At 50.0% G+C, this 18,635-nt stretch overlaps 1 protein-coding gene across 1 annotated transcript in view; it reads right to left on the bottom strand.

Annotated features, from left to right (window-relative positions):
- ACOT7 (acyl-CoA thioesterase 7) overlaps positions 1 to 18,635 on the bottom strand; it is a 92,950-nt gene that overhangs the window by 21,573 nt on the left and 52,742 nt on the right. The window contains exon 7 of the mRNA XM_061187152.1: positions 13,108 to 13,224. Coding sequence (XP_061043135.1) covers positions 13,108 to 13,224 — 117 coding nt within the window. The remainder of the gene's footprint in view (positions 1 to 13,107; positions 13,225 to 18,635) is intronic.

Here is an 18,635-nt window from a genome sequence, read left to right as displayed (position 1 = left end):
TAAATGAATAAAATGGGCGACTATCTCCGCGAGGGGGTTCCAGCTCTTCAGCTGGTGAAGAACACGGCAACGAACCCCTGCCCCTCCTCCCTGGGTCCCCAGGACATTAGCAGTTGTGCGGACCTGACACTGAGGTGTGACCACATCCGTGGCCGGCCCGCAGGGGAAGAAGGCCTGGGCCACAGCTCAGCATCCGCAGCACGTGAGCCTGTTTGAGAGGCGGGTACTCAGCTGCGCTCACAGGGACCCCAGCTCCAGCGCAAACACTCTACGAGGGGCGGGGACAAGCCTGCTGCCTCCACGCTCACCCCTAATCCCCGAACCTCAGAGGTGCCATGTCCTCAGCTGGGAGGCTTGGGACAGAGGGAGGGGCACTTCTTTTCATGCTGCCTTGAAACCCCAAGAGCTGGGGAGCCCCTTGTTCTTCCAAGTTATCTGCCAGCGTCCTGTCCACAGGGCTCACAGGGTAAGACACAGGGCAGGGAAAAGGCAGAGCTCAGAAGTGGGCTGGAGCCCTACCTGCCTCTCTGTGTCAGCTGGAATTTAACTACCATGGCAGGTGGAACGAGGGCCCCCAAAGACGTCCATATCCTAATCCCAGAACCTGTGAAAATGTTACCTCACACGCAGAGGGACCTCACAGGTGTGACGAGGTTAAGGATTTTGAGGTGGGAGCTCAGCCTGGATCACCAGGTGGGCCCCAGGTCATCACAGTGGTCCTCACAAGAGGACGGGAGAGCGAGGAGCCGTGGCAACAGACGCAGGGTCAGAGAGAGGCTGCCGGCTTTGAGGATGGAGGACGGGCCACAAGTCAGCGAATGCACGTTGCCTCTAGAAGCTGGAAAAGGCAAAAAACGGTTCTCTCCTAGAGCCTCCAGAAGGAACGCAGCCCTGCTGACCAAGGAACAGCACTCTTCATTTTATTTACTTTTAATTATAATGGAAACAGCCACGTGTGGCTACTGACCGCTGTGGGAGGCGGCATTGGCATTGATGGGCTCTTGCAGGCAAATCTGACGTAACCAGAGGACAGAGCTGCTGGGAGCAGAGACTGAACTGTCTGCCTCTGGCTGTCCGAATTCAGCAGGAAAGGGGGCCCCTGGGCTGAGACCGATGAGGGGGACGCGAGCAGAGCCGGGCCTTCCTTGGACTGGATGCCCCTGACTGCGAGAACCCTCAGCCCTGTTTCAAGCTGCTTGAGGAAGGCAGGAGTTTCACACACAACTGTGGGGGGTGGGGGTGCGGGGGGGAAACGGCGGTGGCTCTGGCGGTCCAGTGCGGGCGTCTAAGATGGACGGCACTGCACTGATCAGCATCACCCACCGAGGCGGACGCCCCCGGGCCCTCGCAGCGGACGCCATGTGGTTCAAGCCCGGTCGGTGGTGGGAAGGCACCAGGGCTTTAGGCTGAGAGCTCTGGCCCTGGAGCCGACCGTCCGGCCTCCCGGCCAGGCTCCACCATGGACCAGCCCTGCGGCCGTGGGCAGTTTCCTTAACCCCTCCATCGGCAGTTTCCAGATCGGAAAAACGGGGATAACAAGAGCTCTTGTCTCACACCCCCAAGTGAGGGGTAATCGTAAAAAGCACTTTATTAGCACAATGTCTGGCACTCGAAAGTGAGCAACGTTTGCCAGAGTTAAATTTACATAGATGGAGCGCCTGCAGAGCAGAGCTGTGAGCTCATCTCGGTTTCTAAATCCCGGTCGAGCTGCCTGGAGTGGCACAACCCAGGAGGGCTGGCAGGTGCCCCACTGACTCCCCCAGCACCCGGGGCCTCTTCCAGGGCAGATTTCAGCAAGAGGACAGGGATTTGGAAAAGAAAACAGAATAATAAAACACTGTTCTTCCCAAGGCCACGTTGTCAAGTGTTGCAAACTTTAAGGACAGTTCAGCGTTTAAGCTCCAGAGAGCCGGGGCAGTGAATGTCCTTAAGGAAAGCATGGAATCAGCGAAGCAACTTCGGTATTTCTTTTTTTATTTTTATTTATTTATTCATTTATTTAAAAAAATTTTTTTAGTTATTTCTGAGATATACATTTTAAAGTAATAACTAGAATTATGACTTATAACATTATATCAGAACATATAAGATTTTTAGAAATTTCATGTAATGTCTGAAACATTTATATTAACATATTTCCATACAAATAAACCAAAGAAAGTTTAGTATTAGTTGCTTTTTTTGTTTGTTTGTTTGTTTTTTTATACTGCAGGTTCTTTTTTTTTTTAAATTTATTATTTTTCAAATTTATTTATTTATTTATTTTATTTATTTTATTTATTTATTTTTGGCTGCGTTGGGTCTTCCTTGCTGCGTGCGTGCTTTCTCTAGTTGTGGCGAGGGGGGGTACTCTTCGTTGTGGTGCGTGGCCTTCTCATTGCGGTGGCTTCTCTTGTTGCGGAGCACGGGCTCTAGGCACGCGGGCATCCCTAGTTGTGGCTCGCGGGCTCTAGAGTGCAGGCTCAGTAGTTGTGGCGCACGGGCTTCATTGCTCCGTGGCATATGGGAACTTCCCGGACCAGGGCTTGAACCCTTGTCCCCTGCATTGGCAGGCGGATTCTTAACAACTGCGCCACCAGGGAAGCCCCTGCAGGTTCTTATTAGTCATCAATTTTATACATATCAGTGTATACATGTCAATCCCAATCGCCCAATTCAGCACACTACCATCTCCACCCCACCGCGGTTTTCCCCCCTTGGTGCCCATACGTTTGTTCTCTACATCTGTGTCTCAACTTCTGCCCTGCAAACCGGCTCATCTGTACCATTTTTCTAGGTTTCACATACATGCGTTAATATACGATATTTGTTTTTCTCTTTCTGACTTACTTCACTCTGTATGACAGTCTCTAGATCCATCCATGTCTCAACAAATGGCTCAATTTCGTTCCTTTTTATGGCTGAGTAATATTCCATTGTATATATGTACCACATCTTCTTTATCCATTCGTCTGTCGATGGGCATTTAGGTTGCCTCCATGACCTGGCTACTGTAAACAGTGCTGCAATGAACATTGGGGTGCATGTGTCTTTTTGAATTATGGTTTTCTCTGGGTATATGCCCAGTAGTGGGATTGCTGGACCATATGGTAATTCTATTTTTAGTTTTTTAAGGAACCTCCATACTGTTCTCCATAGTGGCTGTATCAATTTACATTCCCACCAACAGTGCAAGAGGGTTCCCTTTTCTCCACACCCTCTCCAGCATTTGTTGTTTGTAGATTTTTTGATGATGGCCATTCTGACTGGTGTGAGGTGATACCTCACTGTAGTTTTGATTTGCATTTCTCTAATAATTAGCAATGTTGAGCAGCTTTTCATGTGCTTCTTGGCCATCTGTATCTCTTCTTTGGAGAAATGTCTATTTAGGTCTTCTGCCCATTTTTGGATTGGGTTGTTTGTTTCTTTAATATTGAGCTGCAGGAGCTGTTTATATATTTTGGAGATTAATCCTTTGTCTGTTGATTCATTTGCAAATGTTTTCTCCCATTCTGAGGGTTGTCTTTTCGTCTTGTTTATGGTTTCCTTTGCTGTGCAAAAGCTTTGAAGTTTCATTAGGTCCCGTTTATTTTTGTTTTTATTTACATTACTCTAGGAGGTGGATCAAAAAAGATCTTGCTGTGATTTATGTCAAAGAGTGTTCTTCCTATGTTTTCCTCTAAGAGTTTTATAGTGTCCAGTCTTACATTTAGGTCTCGAATCCATTTTGAGTTTATTTTTGTGTATGGTGTTAGGGAGTGTTCTAATTTCATTCTTTTACATGTAGCTGTCCAGTTTTCCCAGCACCACTTATTGAAGAGACTGTCTTTTCTCCATTGTATATCTTTGTCTCCTTTGTCATAGATTAGTTGACCATAGGTGCGTGGGTTTATCTCTGGACTTTCTATCTTGTTCCATTGATCTATGTTTCTGTTTTTGTGCCAGTACCATATTGTCTTGATTACTGTAGCTCTGTAGTATAGTCTGAAGTCAGGGAGTCTGATTCCTCCAGCTCCGTTTTTTTCCCTCAAGACGGCTTTGGCTATTCGGGGTCTTTTGTGTCTCCATACCAATTTTAAGATGATTTGTTCTAGTTCCGTAAAAAATGCCATTGGTAATTTGATAGGGATTGCATTGAATCTGTAGATTGCTTTGGGTAGTATAGTCATTTTCACAATATTGATTCTTCCAATCCAAGAACATGGTATATCTCTCCATCTGTTGGTATCATCTTTAATTTCTTTCATCAGTGTCTTATAGTTTTCTGCATACAGGTTTTTTGTCTCCCTAGGAAGGTTTATTCCTAGGTATTTTATTCTTTTTGTTGCAATGGTAAATGGGAGTGTTTCCATAATTTCTCTTTCAGATTTGTCATCATTAGTGTATAGGAATGCAAGAGATTTCTGTGCATTAATTTTGTATCCTGCAACTTTACCAAATTCATTGATTAGCTCTAGTAGTTTTCTGGTGGCATTTTTAGGATTCTCTATGTATAGTATCATGTCATCTGCAAACAGTGACAGTTTTACTTCTTCTTTTCCAATTTGTATTCCTTTTATTTCTTTTCCTTCTCTGACTGTCGTGGCTAGGACTTGCAAAACTATGTTGAATAATAGTGGTGAGAGTGGACATCCTTGTCTCGTTCCTGATCTTAGAGGAAATGCTTTCAGTTTTTCACCATTGAGAATGATCTTTGCTGTGGGTTTGTCGTATATGACCTTTATTGTGTTGAGGTGGGTTCCCTCTATGCCCACTTTCTGGAGAGTTTTTATCATAAATGGTGTTGAATTTTGTCAAAAGCTTTTTCTGCATCTATTGAGATAATCATATGATTTTTATTCTTCAATGTGTTAATATGGTGTATCACATTGATTGATTTCCATACATTGAAGAATCCTTGCATCCCTGGGATAAATCCCACTTGATCGTGGTGTATGATCCTTTTAATGTGTTGTTGGATTCTGTTTGCTAGTATTTTGTTGAGGATTTTTGCATCTATATTCATCAGTAATATTGGTCTGTAATTTTCTTTTTTTTTGTAGTATCTTTATCTGGTTTTGGTATCAGGGTGATGGTGGCCTCATAGAATGAGCTTGGGAGTGTTCCTTCCTCTGCAATTTTTTGGAAGAGTTTGAGAAGGATGGGTGTTAGCTCTTCTCTAAATGTTTGATAGAATTCACCTGTGAAGCCATCTGGTCCTGGACTTTTGTTTGTTGGAAGATTTTTAATCACAGTTTCAATTTCATTACTTGTGATTGGTCTGTTCACATTTTCTGTTTCTTCCTGGTTCAGTCTTGGAAGGTTATACCTTTCTAAGAATTTGTCCATTTCTTCCAGGTTGTCCATTTTATTGGCATAGAGTTGCTTGTAGTAGACTCTTAGGATGCTTTGTATTCCTGCGGTGTCTGTTGTAACTTCTCCTTTTTCATTTCTAATTTTATTGACTTGAGTCCTCTCCCTCTTTTTCTTGATGAGTCTGGTTAATGGTTTATCAATTTTGTTTATCTTCTCAAAGAACCAGCTTTGAGTTTTATTGATCTTTGCTATTGTTTTCTTTGTTTCTATTTCATTTATTTCTGCTCTGATCTTTATGATTTCTTTCCTTCTGCTAATTGTGGGTTTTCTTTGTTCTTCTTTCTCTAGTTCCTTTAGGTGTAAGGTTAGATTGTTTACTTGAGATTTTTCTTGTTTCTTGAGGTAGGCTTGTTATAGCTATAAACTTCCCTCTTAGAACTGCTTTTTCTGCATCCCATAGGTTTTGGATCGTCGTGTTTTCATTGTCATTTGTCTCTAGGTATTTTTTGATTTCCTCTTTGATTTCTTCAGTGATCTCTTGGTTATTTAGTAACGTATTGTTTAGCCTCCATGTGTTTGTGTTTTTCACGTTTTTTTCCCTGTAATTCATTTCTAATCTCATAGTGTTGTGGTCAGAAAAGATGCTTGATATGATTTCAATTTTCTTAAATTTACTGAGGCTTGATTTGTGACCCAAGATGTGATCTATACTGGAGAATGTTCCATGCGCACTTGAGAAGAACGTGTAATCTGCTATTTTTGGATGGAATGTCCTATAAATATCAATTAAATCTATCTGGTCTATTGTGTCATTTAAAGCTTCTGTTTCCTTATTTATTTTCATTTTGGATGATCTGTCCATTGGTGTAAGTGAGGTGTTAAAGCCCCCCACTATTATCGTGTTACTGTCGATTTTCTCTTTTATAGCTGTTAGCAGTTGCCTTATGTATTGAGGTGCTCCTGTGTTGCGTGCATATATATTTATAATTGTTATATCTTCTTCTTGGATTGATCCCTTGATCATTATGTAGTGTCCTTCCTTGTCTCTTGTAACATTCTTTATTTTAAAGTCTATTTTATCTGATATGAGTATAGCTACTCCAGCTTTCTTTTGATTTCCATTTGCATGGAATATCTTTTTCCATCCCCTCACTTTCAGTCTGTATGTGTCCCTAGGTCTGAAGTGGGTCTCTTGTAGATAGCATATATATGGGTCTTGTTTTTGTATCCATTCAGCAAGCCTGTGTCTTTTGGTTGGAGCATTTAATCCATTCACGTTTAAGGTAATTATCGATATGTATGTTCCTATGACCATTTTCTTAATTGTTTTGGGTTTGTTTTTGTAGGTCCTTTTCTTCTCTTGTGTTTCCCACTTAGAGAAGTTCCTTTAGCATTTGTTGTAGAGTTGGTTTGGTGGTGCTGAATTCTCTTAGCTTTTGCTTGTCTGTAAAGCTTTTGATTTCTCCATCGAATCTGAATGAGATCCTTGCCGGGTAGAATAATCTTGGTTTTAGGTTCTTCCCTTTCATCACTTTAAGTATATCATGCCACCCCCTTATGCCTTGTAGAGTTTCTGCTGAGAAGTCAGCTGTTAACCTTATGGGAGTTCCCTTGTATGTTATTTGTCGTTTTTCCCTTGCTGCTTTCAATAAATTTTTCTTTGTCTTTAATTTTTGCCAATTTGATTACTATGTGTCTTGGCGTGTTTCTCCTTGGGTTTATCCTGTATGGGACTTGCTGCACTTCCTGGACTTGGGTGGCTATTTCCTTTCCCATGTTAGGGAAGTTTTCAACTATAATCTCTTCACATATTTTCTCTGGTCCTTTCTCTCTCTCTTCTCCTTCTGGGACCCCTATAATGCGAATGTTGTTGCATTTAATGTTGTCCCAGAGGTCTCTTAGACTGTCTTCATTTCTTTTCATTCTTTTTTCTTTAGTCTGTTCCGCAGCAGTGAATTCCACTATTCTGTCTTCCAGGTCACTTATCCGTTCTTCTGCCTCAGTTATTCTGCTATTGATTCCTTCTAGTGTAGTTTTCATTTCAGTTATTGTATTGTTCATCTCTGTTTGTTTGTTCTTTAATTCTTCTAGGTCTTTGTTAAACATTTCTTGCATCTTCTCGATCTTTGCCTCCATTCCTTTTCTGAGGTCCTGGATCATCTTCACTATCATTATTCTGAATTCTTTTTCTGGAAGGTTGCCTATCTCCACTTCATTTAGTTGTTTTCCTGGGGTTTTACCTTGTTCCTTCATCTGGTATATAGCCCTCTGCCTTTTCATCTTGTCTATCTTTCTGCTAGTGTTGGAGGGTCTCCTGCAGAGGTGGGGGGTGGCTGTGGCTCACCGTGGGGACCTAACTTTGGTATTTCTGACATGACACACCCAAAGCATCTTCTAGAGATTCCTCCCTTCCTACCCTGATAGTCTGGGGAGATTAGTTCTCCACAAGAGGACTAGGTCAGCTTTAGGTTTTCCTACCCAAGGCCTCCAAAACCACTATATCAAAGGCAACTATTTTCCCCTTTTAACTTTTCTTAGCATTTTAGCATCTCAGTTAAAAAACAGTTCAGAAATGGAGCAAGTGGAAGTAAGTTCAGGTCTTTGGGCTTCATCAGCTTGCCCTGAGTGATGCTGGCAGCCCCGTTATAAGGCGGGCACCTGGGGCCCCCCTTCCCCCCCACCCCCCCGCCAGCACAGGGTGCTCAGAACACTGTTGGCTGCGGACCAGTGAGGCAGACGGCCTCACGCCGTTACCCATCTTCTGATGGGTCACAGGGCCTGTGATGCTGGGATCCCACACAATCCCGGCTCGTGGACAAAGCGCTCCTCTTTCACCTCAACTGCCCGGCTTGAGTTTGATTCTGTGCACAACTGCCGAGGTCCCCAAACCTGCTGGCCCCTGGCGGGAAGGGGGGCGAGTCCTGGCGGACTTCCAGTGCCGGCGGAGGGGCTGGGCTGAGCCTGGTGTGTCACGGGCAGCCATCGAGGCCGTGATCAGAAGGACAGGTCACCAGCGTTAAAGACCGTGGATATGGGCTGGTCTGGGGGCGGGGGCGAGGGTGTAAGAGAGGTGGGCCTGCCATGGTCCAGGCCGGCAGTGACAGCGTCCTAGAGGAATCTGAGTGGTAACAGCAAACCTGCCACCCTGTGAGAGGGCACAGTCCCCGCCCCTGCGGGCTGCCCCCACCGTGTCGTAAGTGTGGGTGCGGTAGGCCCCCCTCTCAGCGCACACCCTTCGTGGCTGAAATTCAAAGTCATCTTCCGACCTTCTGGGGCTATGTTTTCAGGCTGCTAAGCTGCAGGCATGGCTTCCTGACAGACACCCCACCCGAGTGACAGGTGAGGCCACAGCCAGGCTGGCATTTGGCTGAAAGCATACAAAGCACTGTCCTTCTGAGTGAGGAGTTTCTCCAGAGGCTGAACGGAGATAGAGCAAAGCATTTCCTGCCTTAGACCTGAAGAAGCTGGTCAACCCAAGGGCTTGGCTTCCTCTCCATTCCAGCTGTTTTTCTAATGAAATATGCTGAAATGGGTAAGTCATAAAGTCATACCCCATCTGCTAAGATACCACCTATGGTCATCAGAATAATGGCCCCCAAAGATGCCCACACCCTAACCCAGGGGACCTGTGAATACCTTACTTCACATGGCAAAAGGGACTTTGCAGATGGGATTAAGTTAAGGACCTGGAGATGGGGAGAGGATCCCGGATTATCCGGGCAGGCCCCCTGTCACCTCAAGGGTCCTTATAAGAAGGAGGCAGGAGGTCAGAGCAAGGGGAAGGAGATGGGGTGATGGAAGCAGAGGCTGGAGGAAGGGGCCCCAAGTCAACGAATGCAGGCGCTGCTAGAAGCTGGAAAAGCAAGGAAACAGACCCTCCCCTAGAGCCTCCAGAAGGATCACAGCCTGTGGACCTCTTTGAGACACCTGACCTTGGGAACCATAAAAGAATGCTTTTTGTTTTTAAATCACTGGTTTGTGAAAATTCAAACAACAGTGATGGGAAACTCATACGGACGGCATGTGCGGCTGGCAACGCATAGTAACTTCTGGGCTTTCCCCCACTGTGTCACAGCAGCCTTAGGGGGTGGGGGGCACCCCTCCCGGGAGGACCAGGAGGAGGCTGCTCATGAGTGGTGGTGGGGGGAAAGGAGGGGACCCCCGGCTGTGTGTCTAGAGGTGGGATGTGACCAGGGTGACATTCAAGGATTTCCCCAACAGGACGGGTGGGCACTGCCCGATGAGGCCGGGCGCTGGCATGGACAGCTGCTGCACGATGGCCGCATCCCAGGGTGCCCACCTGCTCAGTCACCTGCGTGTGCCCAGGACCACCTGCTGGCACCTTTTCCATGAAAATAACATGACTTAAAAAATAGTCCTTGTGCTAAGTTTTACCCTCGACCTAGGGACAAGTTAATTCTACACCCCCAGAAGAAGAAGTGTGACCCCTTGGTCCACGCCATTGTGCTTTCCTGTCATCACTAAACATTTGCTTCTCGGCTCCTTCTTCTGCCACCTGGAGGAAAGCCACTGGTCCCTCTTCAGTGTCCCCATGCCGGGAGCACATGGCCTCTCGATTTTGCCCTAGGGGGGCTGTTCTCTGGAGTCAGGTCCCAGGGGTGCCCCCCGTCCAGCTGTGCAACTGCCTGTCTCAGAACTGGGGCACCTCCCTCTGGACCCCTCAGAGCTGCTCCTCCTCTGGGCTGGTGCTGACCTGACCGCTGGCTCTCACCAGGGCAGGACCCACATCCATGTGGGCAACGGGACAGGGAAAGGGCGGTTTGGGGCACAGAAGAGACTTTACCCACCTACAGTTGTGCAGAAGAGAAAGTGAGCTTGTGTCTACAAGAATTAAACTGTAAGAAAAGAAAGCATCTGTAGTGAGTTGACGGCGGCCCCCAAAAGATCAGCCCATTCAGCACCCGAGAAGGTGACCTTACTCGGAAAAAGCGTCTCTGCAGGTGTCACTAAGGACCTGGCACGAGAGCCTCCTGGATCACCCAGGTGGGCCCTAGATCCTCTGTAAGCATCCTCATAAGTCACAGAGGAAGAGAAGAGAGGCGGGATGCGGCCCCGGGAGGGAGACGGAGGATGGGCCACAGCCCAGGGACGCAGGAGGCATCCTCCCCGGAGCCTCTGGAGGGCGCGGACACCTGGCCTCCAGAACCGGGAGGGAACACACTGCTGTGCTTCGAGCCCCCAGGTTGTGGTCGCGGCTGTGCCGCCCGGGGACACCCACACACACTCTCACTGCCCCGCGTCCTCACCTCTCGGCCCCTTTGTGCTGGAGCAGAACCACGAGGCCAGGGACTGGCCCAGCTCGCAGGCCGAGCCCCGGAGAGCCCCGCGGGCTCACAGCCATCTCAGCAGACTGGCATCAGAAAATCAAAGCAGAGCCACCGGGAATATCAACCCCACCCCTTCACCGGGTGTCTGACACACTTCCAATGCCCAGTGCCAAGAACCCAGAGCCCACGGGGTCACCCCAGGCACAGCCGGCCTCGCCCTGCGCTTCCCCAGAAAGGAGAGTACAGCACGGGGGAACAGGGGCCGCTGCCCCTTGGCATGAAACACGGCATGTGACATTGTGTGTGAGGCAGCCGAACAGCGACCTTGGCCTGGCAGCGCCCAGCCGGGCTCCTCGCTGGAGCCACAGCGCAGGGCGGAGAGCGGAGGAGCGGGGACACTCCCTGGAAAACAACAAATAAGGTGTGACATTGTCCAACGGCCCCAGGGGACTCCATAACTGTTATTTCAGTTTGGCCCAAATTCCTCTATACACAAAACAAGATGTGACCTGAGAAAACAGAAGCAATCTCTCTGCTCCCTGGGGGGCACCCCAGGCCAGGAGGCCCAGCTCTGGGGCCCCGGGCCGCACAGGCCCAAGGTCAAGGCTGTGATGGCACGAGGCGCATGGGGGGCCTGCGGAGGGCTCCACGCCACAGGGGGTAGCCGGCGAGCCCCCAGCCCGCCCCGCACTCTCACTCCATCCACGGTGGAATGTTCCGCCAGGAAGTACGGCTGGTGAAAATGGGGGTCCCTTTCTGTGCTTTGGAATACGAGTAACATTTTAGAAACAAAGTCTTCTCTGCACCCACGTAGCCCTGACGTCCCCCAGGCCCCTCAACGTACCCCTAGAAAAAGCGCTCTCCTCCAGCCGGGGTTCACTGTCTCCACCCAAAATGAACCAACGCAGCCCCTCCTTGACCTCTTTGAAAGGTAATTCTGGTCACACGAGGGACTGAGGGTGAAGTGTCGGGGGTGAGGGCTCTTTCATCGGCTCCTTTTTTCTAACGAAGGTCGACCTTCATTCTTTGGGAGCTTCCCTCAACTGCAAAGCACCTTTGCCAACAGGGCTGACCTTGAGGAGTCTGGCGGGCTCTCGAGGAAGGCCCACTTTGTTTCTTAGCTGGCGGTGCTCAAAGGGCACCCGGGAGACACTGAACAAGTGAGCTCTGTGGAACGTAAGCGCGTTTTGCACAGTGGGTTTTGAAGTCATGTTTAACAGTGGAGCTGTGATCACAGTAATTTACCCAGGGAGCAGTTCCAGAAAAGGAGAGGCCAGGAATCGTGGCACGACAGGAGTCTTCCTTTCCCAAACGTCCCCACCACCACCACCACACACAGCACCAAGGCCCGGGGAGGACCAGCCAAGACAGACAAGATCCACTTGTTCTGGGCAAATCCTAAAATGACACTGTGCTCTGTGTCTGAGGCAATCGCCTCCTAGCTGAGAAGGGATTCTGCAAAGCAGAGGAAAGCAGTGCTGCAGACCACCCTTCCCCTAAAAGCACCCCAAATCCAGTGTGGGTCAGACTGACGTGCTCTCAGTTAGGCCAGGAAGGGGAAGCACCCCTTCACCCTTCCGATCTCAGGACGCTCTGTCCCCAGCGCTCAGGCGTTCAACTGACAGGCGTGTCTGCAGGAGAGAGCGCGCGGCCGGGCTGGGACCAGGCCGGGGCCTCGGAGCCCGGAGGAGGCCTCTGTGGGTCTGGACCCAGCACTGCTCCGCTCAGCGGCGCCCCTCGAGGCCGGGGGCAAGGAGTCAGCCTCCCTTCCTTCTCCTCTGTCCCCCCCACGGCCCGGGGACGGGTCTGACTCAGCTTTTCCAACGGCTGCCTCCCTGGTGAGGCTCCTTCAGAACCAGTGAGGCTCTCGCAGCCCGGACATCCCCGACCCCACGGTGAAGGGCTGCTTTCCGGGGGCGCATGGCCTCATCTCAGAAGACACGACAGACAGAAATCACCACGTGCCAGGAGGGGACAGTCCCTGTACCTCTTCAGATGAGCATTAATGTGAAACAAGCATGGGAACCGTCTTGTTTCTGGGCGGGGCTGGGACTGGACCTCGGTGTCGGGAAAACCACCAACACCAGCGCTGCCCTGGATGGTGCAGGCAGGCTGGCCGAGGAGAGGGCCGGGGGCTTCTCTGCTCTGCCCCCGCCACTGCGTACGGCACGGGTGACCTGTGCCCCCTCCAGAGAGGTTACGTTTCACCACGGGATCTGGTGGCAGTGGTCGCAGCTACCATGCGCGTAGGGTCTTCGCAGGGCTCTGTGCCTGGGGCAGTTTAAGAGAACAAGTTTATGCTGCTCTTCAGCAGGATAAAGGCCCCAATCACATCTGAGTTACAGAATTTACCAGACTGAAAAGTCAAACCGGCAAACCGTAACTTCACAGATGCATCACCAAAGGCAGACTCGAGGCTCTGGCTCCTGTGTCCTGGCAGATGGGCAGAGGCCAGGGCCCGGGACAGGCAGGGTGAAAAAGCAAACTGTACACAGGACCCAAGCAGCCGAGGCAGCGCCCCTCTTTGTCGGCGGAGTTCTCTTACCTTTTCGGATCTTGTCGTAAAAGTTAATGGCGTCCACAGAAGCCGTGACTATGTTGGTCTTGCAGTGACGTGCGGCCACGATCCCGGCCACCTCGTCCATGAGCTTCATGGTGACCCCTGCAGAGAAGGGCAGGCGGCAGGTTAGGCATGGGGAAGGGTAGCCTACTGCCCGTCCTGGAAACAAGTTATGGGAAACAATGCCCCCGTTCCCACCTGCAGGGCCGCAAACCTGGCTTCCTTGAGAGCTTTGGAAGATGACTGTGGCTGAGGTTTTAGGCCACTGACAAAGTGACGACCGTTCTCCTAACCTCTACAGGCATCCTATCCTGCCAGGAAAGCTTCGTCACACTCTCCACCAGGATGGCCGCAATCAGAAAGCCAGATGCCAAGCGCCGGTGAGAATGTGGAGAAATCGGAACCCTCTACACGGCTGCTGGGGATGGAAATGGTGCAACCGCTTTGGAAACAGTTGGGAGGGTCTCGAAAGGCTAAACACAGAGCTGCTACGTGACCCAGCAATTCCACTCCTAGGTGTACACCGGAGAGAAATAAAAGCATGGGTTCACGCAAAGACTTGTACACGAGTTTTTGATCCCACGAGAGCATTACTCATAATAGCCCAGAATGGAAGCAACCCAAATGTGCAGCAAGCCATAAATGCACAAGGAAAATATGGCGTAGCCATACAATGGAATATTGTTTAGCAGTAAAAAGAAACAAAGTACTGACACAGGCTACAACATGGATGAACCTTAACAACATTACGCCGAGTAAAAGAAGCCAGACACAAAAGACCACATATTGGAGGATTCCACTTATGTGAAATATCCAGAATAGGCAAATCCACAGATAGAGAAAGTAGATTAATGGCTGCCTAGGGATAGGGGATTCGGGAGAAGTGGGGAACGGCTGCTAATGTGGTTATGCAGCTTCTCTTTGGGGTGATGAAAATGTTCTAACATTGATTGTGGTGACGGTTGTGTAACTCTGAATACACTAAAAATCAATGACTTGTAATGGGTGAGCTGTACGGCATGTGAATTACATCTCAATAAAGCTGTTACATAAGAAAACAAACAAAACTAGACACGTGGGCTGACCGGAAGAGCACTGTCGGGCCAAGGTGTCTAAAACCTCAGGCCGTAGACGCTTTCTTCTGCTCGCGCCCCCTTAACTGACGGGATCAGGACGGCATACCTGCTGCTAACGCCCCACCCCCCGTTCCTGCCCCACCAAGGGCAACACAATATTCTTCTTCTTATCTCATATTTAAAACCTTAAACCATATCTTTTATTAGGTCAAACTACATGAAATGGCCAATATTCAACCGCTTTTGACCTATAAAAGCAGCAAAATGATATTGATCTACCTGATAACTATCAGAAATCTTAAAGTCATGGGGACTTCCCTGGTGGCACAGTGGTTAAGAATCCGCCTGCCAATGCAGGGGACACGGGTTCGAGCCCTGGTCCGGGAAGATCCCACATGCCGCGGAGCAACTAAGCCCGTGCGCCACAACTACTGAGCCTGCGCTCTAGAGCCCGCGAGCCACAACTATGGAAGCCCGCGCGCCTAGAGCCCGTGCTCCGCAACAAGAAAAGCCACCGCAATGAGAAGCCTGCGCACCGTAACGAAGACCCAACACAGCCAAAAAAAAAAAAAAGTTATATACATTCACCCAAGGATACAGAATGATTTCTAAAAATGCAGAGAGAGGCAGGCTCATAAAACCCTGGCTCTCAGGGAGTCATGTTTCAGGTGGGGCTCGTGGACTTCAGTGCCAGGCAGGTGACGCCGGACAGCTGACAGCGAGGAGAGCTGGCGGGGACCCTTCTACAGGACAGCTGCTGCTCGGCCCCTCCTACTGTCCCTCACCCCCAGGAACAAGGGCCCAGGACGACCAGACTAACGATATTTCAGGAGAAGCCTGGAACCTACGAGCTTATGAGGAATCTACCAATTTTTAAACATTGGTGATTAATTAAAACTCTCTTTACTGTGAAGGGGAAACAAAATACAATAAACTAAAAACAGGACAGAAGCCCCTTCAGTAATGGACCAGAGGCCTCGTACAGATACTACAGCAGAAGACACTACTTACAAGGAACATGGGAGTCAGGGAGGGGCCCTCTGTCTGGGAGGGGCATACCTTGGGGTTTGGTATACTCTTCTCTCTACTTTTGTGTATATTTGAGCATGTCCATAATAAAAAAGTTTTTTTAAAAAAACATTAGGGTTGTTGATTTTAAAATTATGCTTCTATTACCATGACTTTTCTCATGCAAGATCCTGATGATGATGGTAAAGCATGGAGACAATGGGGCAGAGTTAGCTGGCACCTGCCACTCTCAAAGCGTTTTCAAAGATACTGCGTCATTCTGCTCAACGGAGGCTCAAAGTCACACAAGGTCCAATTCTAAAGAGAGTGTAAATGAGAGGCTGGGGAAAGGCTCTTCGGCAGAAAACAGAACCACCGGTGCCAGGTTTTAACCCTGGGCGGCTGGCAGGGCAGGGAGGCTCCGGGCTTCAAGCAGCTTGGCGCTCAAGGTCTGAGACAAGGGGTAACACCTGGCTTTGCGAGAAGCCTCTGGTGGGTTATTTTAAGTCATATTGGAAATGGACCCGGGAAGCCATGCCTAAGCCCAGCATGAGTCCTTCCTGGCCTTTCTACCCACAGTGAGGGAGGGGCCTTGATGAAGGCGGGGCAAGTGCCGGCTTAGCAGCCAAGTCCCTCACCGGCCTGGGGCTCCACGGAGGTGAAAACACAGGCCAGCATACAGGTCACCTGGCAGGGGAGGGCACTGTCCCTCCCACATGGTGGTTCAGAGCTGGGACGGCCTGGGCCTGAGTGCCCCCTGCCCCCGCCTGGCTGGGGACCCTGAGCGGGCAGATCATCCTCCGAGCTTTGGGTGCTGCATCTGCAAATCAGAAGAGGTGGCAGCAGTGACACGCAGGTGACTTAGAGGAGCAAACAGGAGGAGCCCAGCAGCTACAGCTCAGAGACTCAGGGGCTAGTGGGCGTCGCTGAACTCCACCCCGATTTAATTCGGGGCTTTGGGTAGAGAGCTGTGGTCTAGAGGATAAATATCAACAGAAGAAGAAAGACAAGGGAAATGTCTCAGAACACCAGGAAACACGTGGGGCAAGGGCGACACACACCGCCTGCGGATGAGGCCGTGGGTCAGTGTGCGTGTTTGCGCCTGCGTGTGTGTGCACGTGCGTGTGTGTTTGTTTCCTACAGGGAGTGAGAGAGCCCAGACTGAGTGCTCCTAGGCTGACCTGCCTCATAAAATTCACGTCATTAGAGCAGCTGGACAAGTGGTCCCACTCTAGAAAGGACTCGGCGTGAGCTGGAGGCTTGAATTCAGAAGGTGTTTCCCGTAGACTTACTCCAAGTGCGATAAGTGACCAACAAAGCTCATTCAGTGTCTGGGGTCGGCTGCATTTGCCATAAAACACAGCTGCAAATACGATAATTTATTACATTAAGAAAAGGCCGATCCAGAGTCTTGAAACAGTTGAATGCAAGAAGGATGAAGAGACAGAGGGGATTCTGGTAGAAACTGTATGCGTGTGTCACGGAGGAGGGGGGTTTGCGGGCATTTTAACCAGAGGATGTTAGAAATTTATGACGGAATGTGTATTACGTGCGGCTGTCCTGTTTTTCGATGGAGACACCAGCGAACTCAGCCACATCAGGGTCCTTCTGGGAACAGATGAGACAGAGATAGCCAGAGGTTTTTTTCGAGAGAAAAACAAAGAAAGGCGACACTGGAGTCTGGCGCAGGATGGTGGTGGGAGCAGAGAACTAGACGAAAAACAGCGGGCGTTTACGGAGGTCCAGGCACAGGCAACGCTCCAGCGCGTGGCTCAGAGCCCCTCGGGCTGGAAGGACACTGTCCTTGTTCACTGATGCCCCCCGGGGCCGGCCCCATGGTAGGCTCTTAGCACATACTCAGTGTAAGAACAAATGAATGAACGAACAAATGAATGAGTGCTGGCTCTCCCTGGACAGCAGCCTCAGACGGGGAGGGGCCCTTATTGTCTCCATTTTACAAAGCAGGAAGTAGAGGCACAGAGAGGCACGTGTCCGTGGCTCACGCCCTCGGGCAGAGGTGGGGACCAGCCCCTGACCACAGGCCACCAGAGACCAGGCCGCCTCTCGACCCAGATCCCATGGTACTGAGACTAAGACAGGACAGTGGAGAAGAGAGCTCAAGGTCCTGCTGAGAGGTGGCGGTGGCAGCGACATCCGTGTGTGCAGGGTGGGGGTCCCAGACCCAGAGCTCCCAAGTCACTGGGCGGTGTCATCGGGGAGGGGTGGCTTGGAGGTCGGAAAGAAAGAATTTATATTGGGATTAATGTTTAGAACACAGAAAGTACCTACAATTAATCCCTTATTTGTAGGTCCTGAAAAGCAGAAGCTAAGAATGGAAGACTAAATGGAACAAGTAATAATCAGCTCCTTCAACCAGCGTTTTGCCCCATTTATCCAAAATGCAGGGACTTCCCTCGTGGTGCAGTGGTTAAGAATCCGCCTGGCAACGCAGAGGACCCGGGTTCGATCGCCGGTCCAGGAAGATCCCACATGCTGCAGAGCAACTGAGCCCGTGCGCCACAAGTGCTGAGCCTGCGTGCCACAACTACTGAAGCCCGAGTGCCTAGAGCCCACGTGCCACAACTACTGAAGCCCGAGCGCCTAGAGCCTGTGCTCTGCAACAAGAGAAGCCACCACAATGAGAAGCCCACGCACCGCAACCAAGACCCAACACAGCCAAAAATAAAAAATAAAAAATAAAAAAAATTTTTAAAATGCGGGTAGAGGTTCCACGAGGGACTTCACTGTTACGAAATATACTGCAGGATCCAAAGCGTGTGCTAGCCAGGATGGGCTCTGAGCCCAGGGCACAGGGGGTGGGGTGGGGGAACGTGAGCAGCTGGCTGAGCTCCTGGTGCCACATGCCCCATCAGTCCGGTGTGGCACCCCCAGGCCACCACATCACGTGACACGGAAGCTGGCACAGGGTGGGGACACGCCTTATTGTCCCCGTGTCCTGACCAATTCAGAACCTGACACACAGCGCTCAGAAAGGGCTGCAAGTGAGTAAGTGAATCAGGGACCAAAGGAATGCTGAATCGACCCCAGGAAGCAGCTCCAATAGCGAGTCACAGGGCCCAAACTTGGGTAACAATCACAGTTAGTCCAGGTGAGGCCAGGAAAAGCCAGGTGAGCTGCTAGGGGACGTGTTCGATGACAAAATCACTATTCATCTCACACTTGAAGAGACAGCCCCCTGCCGACCCCAAGAGCCAGCACACAAATCTGAGCTGGGAGACCAGGGAGAGAACTGCGATTGGCTGAGACCCATAGGAAACAAGTGGTTACAGTGACGGCTCCTGGACTGAGGCCCTGGCCTCCCAGCGCCCAGGTCAGGGGGCAGACATGACCCCACCACGCGAGTCTACTATCAGATGATACCCCAAATCGGGGTCGATCCCAGGTACTGGGACAGTGATATACGGGCAG

The sequence above is a fragment of the Eubalaena glacialis genome, chromosome 3 (genome assembly GCF_028564815.1).
Source record: "Eubalaena glacialis isolate mEubGla1 chromosome 3, mEubGla1.1.hap2.+ XY, whole genome shotgun sequence".
Lineage (NCBI taxonomy): Eukaryota > Metazoa > Chordata > Mammalia > Artiodactyla > Balaenidae > Eubalaena > Eubalaena glacialis.
Note: the sequence above shows the minus strand (reverse complement) of the source record. Positions and strands in the feature narration are given on the sequence as shown.